At 34.0% G+C, this 7,609-nt stretch overlaps 1 protein-coding gene across 3 annotated transcripts; it reads right to left on the reverse strand.

The window, feature by feature from the left end:
- Positions 1 to 450: 450 nt before the first annotated feature.
- On the reverse strand, positions 451 to 7,145 carry LOC115960236 (G-type lectin S-receptor-like serine/threonine-protein kinase At1g11410). Of its 3 annotated transcripts, none has more exons than XM_031079027.1 (7): positions 5,812 to 7,145; positions 4,394 to 4,522; positions 2,867 to 3,066; positions 2,451 to 2,661; positions 2,060 to 2,297; positions 1,671 to 1,821; positions 451 to 1,593 (listed from the first exon to the last, which is right to left on the reverse strand). In XM_031079027.1, exons 1-7 carry the CDS (start codon positions 7,076 to 7,078, stop codon positions 1,291 to 1,293), a joined length of 2,499 nt encoding a protein of 832 aa, XP_030934887.1. In that variant the 5' UTR covers positions 7,079 to 7,145; the 3' UTR covers positions 451 to 1,290. The 3 variants fall into 3 exon arrangements, with proteins under 3 accessions (XP_030934887.1, XP_030934888.1, XP_030934890.1); XM_031079028.1 differs by having other exon boundaries at positions 4,394 to 4,490; positions 5,812 to 5,901; XM_031079030.1 differs by lacking the exons at positions 2,867 to 3,066; positions 4,394 to 4,522; positions 5,812 to 7,145 and adding an exon at positions 2,780 to 2,857.
- Between the last annotated feature and the right edge of the window lie 464 nt (positions 7,146 to 7,609).

Consider the following 7,609-nt stretch of genomic DNA (forward strand, 5'->3'; position numbering starts at 1 on the left):
TATACTTTTATTTTATAGTATGAAATATGTAAACACAACACAAATTAGTTGATTTTTATGGTCCCGTTACTCTTTTGCATTTATTTTTGGTTTTATGATTTAAAAATAATAATAATCTTACCTTAAGAAGGCTACAAATATGTAGTGAAGCTACTAAACCAATTTTTAATACCTCAAAATATATATGTTTCTTTACTCTAATTTAGTTTACTTTTTCTCTATAATTTATGTACAACATTATTCAAAACTGTTTTACATAAAATGTCAAAAATTATCCATGCATCGCACGGGCAACTTATTAGTTATGTATAGTTTTGTTAAACCATCCCAAAAAATATTAAAATTCTCTCAATGGATCTTCTATTTTTCTTAAAATTTTTACAAACCTATCCCCATTTCACCAATAAAATAAAATTGCAAACCTATAAGCAACAGGTTGACAAATTGAAATTGTTTACAATTTGTAGATGTCTAACATAATAAGATTTTCTACAATTATATTCATCACTTGTGTCCTCCTCTATGACATTAATTTGGTCCATATGATTTTTTCGGTTGGACTTCAAGGAGAGAATTACACACTCTCAATAAGGCACCTTCACAAATATAAGTGACCACAAAAGTAGAATTGGGCCAAATTTAAGCAAAAAAGAGGAAATGATTACAACTTTTTGTCACCCATTTTTTCACACTTCTCCTTGCTATACAAGAGGATCTGCCATCAAAGTTATAAACTATTGCTCTAACTTATTTTGTAATATTGTCTTGGTTGAATTTAAGTTAAAAATATTAGCCATACCCAAGCATATCAATAGGCTTGGCACAATTCATAAATACAATGGTTCCGTTTTGAGTAAAACACCCTAAAATCCAAATTAAATTCCAATTTTATGCATTCAATGTTCCTCTTTTAAATCTTCATAGTTAAACTTAGTAAATTTCACACCAAAAGAAAAGATCTTTGTAACTTTGGACATCTTATTCTGAAAACCAATGAAGTTATCTCCACAGAACATATATACGTAGTTAACTTTTTGTATATTAATTTCAGAAACCACTTGAAAGAAAAAGCTAAAGGAGATGGTAGTGATTTCATCACAAGTTCTGGACAATAACAGTTTGTGTAATATTATATATTATCTTCTTTTTTGTAATAATTTTACAATGCATACATTATGTTCAATTGTTCATACAAAAAAAAAAAAAATAGTAATGTAGAGTAGACTTAGAGTAACTCGATCCTATGTTGTAATGGAATATTTGTACACTTGCATCAAATAGTTTGGGGTTTTAACGACCGTCAATTTTAGAAAACGTTATTTCATTTATAGAATTAGATGCTGCACTAGTTGATCTATCTATACTATTGTAAGTACCCTTCAACATAAATGCAGGTTGTTTTGGAGAAGGAAGAGGAGTGTCATTACCCAACATGAATACAACAGTTGACATGGTTGGCCGGTCTTTTGCATGTTCTTGCACACACAAAAGTCCAATTTGAATGCATCTTGAAACTTCATTAGCAAGGTATGTCTCATCTAGTAACGGGTCGACTATTTTCATGGAATTGTCTTCTCTCCATAGGTCCCAAACCTGAGACAAGATATTAATCATATTAGGCTCAACAATAAAGGCTTAATTTTGCAGTCATTGTTTGCACATGTACTTACATGTCCAATCAAATTTGAGGAAGGGCCATCATGATGGTAAGTACTATTCCTTTTCCCAGTAATGATCTCCAATAGCAATACCCCAAAGCTATATACATCAGACTTTACTGAAAAAAGTCCTTGCATTGCATACTCAGGTGACATATAACCACTGTCATAGCACAATGAAAAGGAAGATATTGAACCTCAACATAAAACGATCAAAGATAGCCCTTTGGGCACTAACATACATGTAAAATTTGAAGTATCACAATATGAAAGCAAATTACAAAGATATCCTTAGTATTTTTTTTCTTACATAGGCCTGTAGTTTGTACTCTCCTTAGATGTAAAAATGGTAGTCAAGTAATCGGTTAAAAAAGTATATCTTTGTTTTCTAGCATACTTACTATGTTCCAACGATGCAATTTGTATTAGCCTCAATTTGGTCCCGTCCAACAATTCTAGCCATACCAAAATCTGAAATTTTTGGATTCAATGCATTGTCAAGTAGAACATTGCTGGCCTTTAAATCTCTATGAATAATCCTTAATCTTGAATCTTGATGAAGATATAAGATCCCTCGACCAATTCCGCAAATAATCTCAAATCGCTTTTCCCAATCCAAACATGACCTTTTTGTTTCATCTAAATGAAGAAATGAAAACTTGGATTAGATTATATTGCATTCGTGCTTTCTTACTTACGTATAAATCCTGCTATTTGGAACTGATATGTTTGTAATGGGAGGATCGTTTTCTAGTGATGATGGGTGAGGTTAATGTGAAAAAAAAGACATACCAAAAATGAAAAAGTCCAAACTTTTATTTGGCAAGTACTCATAGATCAACATCTTCTCTTCTTTATGAATGCAACAACCTAAAATTCTCACAAGGTTCCTATGTTGGAGTTTAGCAATCAATGCAGATTCCATTTTGAATTGTTCTATTCCTTGTCCAGAGCATTTTGATAGTCTTTTTATTGCTATTTCCTTTCCATTTTGTAGCAAACCCTGCAATTAAAGTCCAAATATCATTTTGCCATTGTGCACAATTGTTGAAAGAAACTCAACTTGGTGAATTAGTTGGGGAAGCCCAATTGTACACAACAAATTCATACTCAATGAGTACCTGTAAACATTCATGATGGAATTTATGATGCATAAACACACTTGAAATGAGATTATGCAAATTCTGGGACTCGTTCAATGAGACTACCTTATAAACTGGGCCAAAACCACCTTGGCCAAGCTTGTTAGCAATAGAGAAGTTATCTGTAGCTGCAATAATGGTTCTTAGATCAAATAATGGCAAATTTGAATTTCTTCCAGTTCCATCGAGGTCCCTTCTACTTGGAGAGTCTTCGAAGTATTGTAAAGTGGAGTCAGCACTATATGAATATGTGCTATGCCTCTTCTCTGTAATAAAACAAGTAATTAATAATGCTAGTAACCATATTTGTCCAATTAGGAATTCTCACACAAAAGCCTAATTTAATAAAACTGAGAAACACATTAAAATAAAAGAATGAAACATAGGAAAATAAGAGGAAAAATTGAAGTTTTCAATTTTCTATTTATCATTGACAAGAAATCCCATTTGGATAAAATGCACTTTTCTAAGAGGTAAGTGCTTATGGATGATGAAAGTTCTTTAGGCCTGCTAGTGGGGCTGGAGAAAATCTTAAGATGTCAGGGAATTGGTTGGGCCATTCATCAAGCTTTTAGTTGAAAGGGTGAAAAAATTATCCATGTGGCATGATAATTGACACCCTGAAGGTGTTTTGATCCCCAACTTTGTCCGAAAGGGGGTGTATGATACTGCAATTTCTGAGTTTGCAAAAGTATCCAGTATTCTCAAAGAAATGCAGTAGCCTTGGAAACCTATCAGATCAAAAGATACTACCCCACAAGCTTATTTTCATCAATTAAAATAGCTAAGACAACTCAACGTACCAGATTTCATCTAAATATGGAAAAGTCACATGAATTTCAACCTAGAGTGTAATAAGAAACAAGATGGACACAGGTGAATGATGGAAAGTGGTATGGTCTAAAGCAGCAGCTTCTAAGCATTCCTTAATGCTTTGTCATTGTCTGGCAATGAAGGAAGAATTGCAATTCAGAGTAGAATTAAATAAGAAACATGTATGTCTCAATGAATGGTAGAAACTGGTATGGTCTAAAGCAACTTTTCCCAACAAGTCCTTCATATCTTGGCTGGTAGTGAAGGACAGGTTTCCCTCCCAAGAAAGGCTTGTAAAATGGGGTACAATGGTGCTCATGTATGTTTTCTGTAGAAGTCATAAGGGATTTTTGATCATGTCATCTTCGAGATCGAATGTTCTTTCTTTTGAATTTGACATTTGGGTATGGTAGACATAAGAATGTGCAAATGGAATGAGCTAATGCATTTATTCGTAGGCTGAAAGGCAAGAAGTTTAAGAATAGCATTTGAAAAATTTCCTTGGCTGCTTCAATATACCATCTTTGGATCCAAAGAAATGATTATGAGGATAATAACAAAATATATCTAGTTCTTTTTCATTTTTTTTTATCAACTTCTACGCTTGAAAAATATATCAAGTTCCATTCCATTTTATTCAATTTTATTTCATGATTTATGTATTCTGCCTATTCTTTTATAAACTCTAAAACATAGTGTTGGAGTAATATTGGGAGCATTTGTTCACTAGCCTTAGAAGTATAAAAATAGGTTTAAAAAAATTACTCTAAACTTCCTTACCTTTCTTCTTCTTCATTACAAAACAATACACAACTGAGGCCATAAGAAGAAACATTACAGCAACAGAAACTCCTAGAATTGCCAGCATCCTCTTTTTCTGAGTAAGACCATTTTTCTTAGCATATTGAGCTGAGTAAAAAAATAAAAAATAAAAAATAATTCAAATGACATCATAAATTTCAGAAGTTGATTGAACATAAATATTTATTGATGCAGTTGAGTAGGGATGAAACAATGAGTTTAAGGAAAATATGTGATTTTATTATTTTTTAAAAAAAGGAGAAAATGCGTTTCTCATTTTGAGGTCCAACGTATCAAAAGAACAAAACAAAAAGACAAACATGTTCTCATAACAATGTCATGTCCATATGTGATTCTCTTTTTTAAGGCCAAAAACGTGTTAAAAGAAGAAACGAAAAACAAAAATTGCAAACATATTTTTGTAACAACAATGTCAAATGCCAAGAGAGTATTTCTTATTAATATAAGTAGAATCACAGTTCAAATTCTCTCTCTCTCTCCTATTATTGTAACTATATAAAAATAAAATAAAACAAGTATTACATAGTAGGACCTACTACAAGTGATGAATATAATTGTAGAAATCTTGTGTTGTTAGGGGTATACCACTCTTAAATAATTTCGACTTCTCCACACATCATTTGAGTTTTGAATTATATGAAATAGATAAGGCAGCATTGTGAAAATTTTGATATTTTTAGATAATTTAAAAAAATCATATATAATTTCTTTCCCATATGGAATGTAATACTCATTTAGATTTGTAATATGAAATAGATCTATTTTAAATAGAGATAATCATTTTCAATAGTATGACCTAAATCAACTTTAAGGTTAGTACCATAGGGCAAATTAGATGTTGAACTAGTATTCTGCATAAATTTTAGACTAATATAATACAATAGACATGAACTTTAACTAATACTCTATTTGTTTTGAAGTAAAATAAATAAAATTTTTAGGTATTTAGTATGACAAATAAATATTTTCAAGCAAACAAACAAAATCAGCAACTGAGTCACTAGAATTGCTGGTGTAGGAGGTCTAGTGACCAAACTGTCATAATTGTAGCTTGAACAATGTCTTCTACAACTGGACAAAGGGTAACTACTGCCAAAGTGATGTCTCCAGCCACCGGAATGGTGGCTTCAGTTATCAAACCTCTAGCAAATAGCTTTAGTGACTGGATTGCCAATATCGGTTGCCAGAGTGATGGCTTTAGCTACCAAAATGTTGGTGCTAATCATCGGAGTGGTGGCTCTAACCATCGGACTACCGACGTCATCTGCCTAGCTCACCAAACCGGTGACCCAGCCACCAAATGTAGTGAGAAAAGTCACTGTGTATTTTCATAAAATGTTTTACCAAATTTTTAAAGAAAAAAGATTTTAGAGTACCTAATACAGCCGCATCCACACGTATGTATAAATCTTGTCCTAAATCAGGAAATGTTCTTGTGTCCATCAAGTCCCCATGCCATGTCAAGCAACCAATCCCTCCCTCACTCACATTTGCACTTGCGTATGCCATACAAGAACAATTCCTCAAACACTTTTGCTCACACTCTTTCATACTCAAACTCATGTCCGCATGTGCTATTGAAGTATCTGGCACCTTCATATGTGCCAACTTCACGAACCCTTCCCTGTTGTTGCACATGGACACTCCTTGCTTTTCCCTCATGCAATCACGAGATGACTTAGGTTCAAATCCAGGAAAGCACTTGCACTCAAAAATGACCATATTGTGTGAGTCACAATAACTATTTGGACCGCAATTCAAATACTTATCACACGGCCCTATTGGGGCGGACCAATATTCGACCCATGTAGTCTCCTGCCATAAGGACCGTTCCACAATTCCTGATTCATCCACCACCATTTTAACAATAACTTTGGTGGGTAAATTTGGAATAATACTGTACATAAAGGTGCTTTCATCTTGATTATTCACAAAGTTAACTTTGAAGTACTTTGATAAGATTCTGGGTACACTGCTCCATGTTACGCCATTCCAAAATCCCATACGCCATAATAGAGTCTGACCCATGTATAAGCTCACCTGAGGGTACCCAGTTGGAACCATTCGAAATGAATAGCTGCCAACACCTGGGTCATCTTTGGACTTCCAAGATGTTAGGAACCGATTCAACCCGGTCCGCCGGTCCAACCCAAGTTTCATAAGCGGAAGCAAAGTATTGGTGGGATAATCAAAACTTTGCCATGTAACACGTTGGCTATCTTGTTGAACCAAAACAAGATTTCCTATATCTAAGAGCTTAGCCATAGAATTATTTGTGGATGAGACAGAAAAAGAAACATTGGTGGACCAAATAGGAGTGGTTTGGTTTTGGGTGTGAAGTACAAGGTTTCCCTTACCATTGATGGAGAGGACTCCGGAGGCATCCTTGAGAGGAGTGTCTCTATTTGCAACCCACGCAACGGTTTGTTCGGTGATTTGGTTATACCAAATTCCAACGTAGCGGTAATTGGAACTGCCGGGGCTGAAAAACCCAAGTGCAAAGGTTTTATGATTTGAGTGTAGAAATTGACCATCCTTAAGGGGTTGGTCTGGTGTTATGGTGTCAAGGGAAGTGCAGATTGGGCAAACAAGAAGAAGGGAGAGAAGAAGCAATGATGTATTCCCTTTAGCAGGATTCATCATTTTTTCTAATGAAGAGTACAATAATAGGACTTGTTGCTGACTGGCTAGAATAGACTATAGAGAGCTTTATAGCCATATATTAAAAAAAAAAAAATCAGTTGTTCTTCTTTTATAAATAAAAGTTAAATGAGTTATTAGACGTATGCAAGCTATCGTCCACTTGTCAAGGACCCACACAATTAAATCATGTTTACCTTGAAAGCCCGTTCACATTAGTGAAAGATGAGTCATGCTATGGTGACATAAAAAATGTACAATTTTGTGCTATAACTCGTCACGTGATGAGTTGTAAGTGGTGAGTGTGTCTCCACATGTCCCACAATCATACATCTCTCAATCACAACTTGTCATGTGGTGAGTTGTGACAAAAAAATGTACATTTTTATGTGTCGATAGTATTAATCAGGGAAAGATACTTGACAAAAACTTTGGTCTTCTTTGGCAACTTTAATTTAAGTCGAGTACCCTACAAGCTTATTTTCATCAATTAAAATTAGCTAAGGCAACTCAATGTATTGGATTTCATCGAAA

The sequence above is a fragment of the Quercus lobata genome, chromosome 9, assembly GCF_001633185.2.
Source record: "Quercus lobata isolate SW786 chromosome 9, ValleyOak3.0 Primary Assembly, whole genome shotgun sequence".
Lineage (NCBI taxonomy): Eukaryota > Viridiplantae > Streptophyta > Magnoliopsida > Fagales > Fagaceae > Quercus > Quercus lobata.

Excerpts from the sequence above, each read along its gene's own strand:
- LOC115960236 (XM_031079027.1), bottom strand. The coding sequence starts at position 7,078 with ATGATGAATCCTGCTAAAGGGAATACATCATTGCTTCTTCTCTCCCTT. Across the intron at positions 2,662-2,866 it reads GTTTTGGCCCAGTTTATAAG|GGTTTGCTACAAAATGGAAA; the intron begins GTAGTCTCATTG and ends CTTTAATTGCAG. Across the intron at positions 2,298-2,450 it reads TTTGGACTTTTTCATTTTTG|ATGAAACAAAAAGGTCATGT; the intron begins GTATGTCTTTTT and ends TTCTTCATTTAG.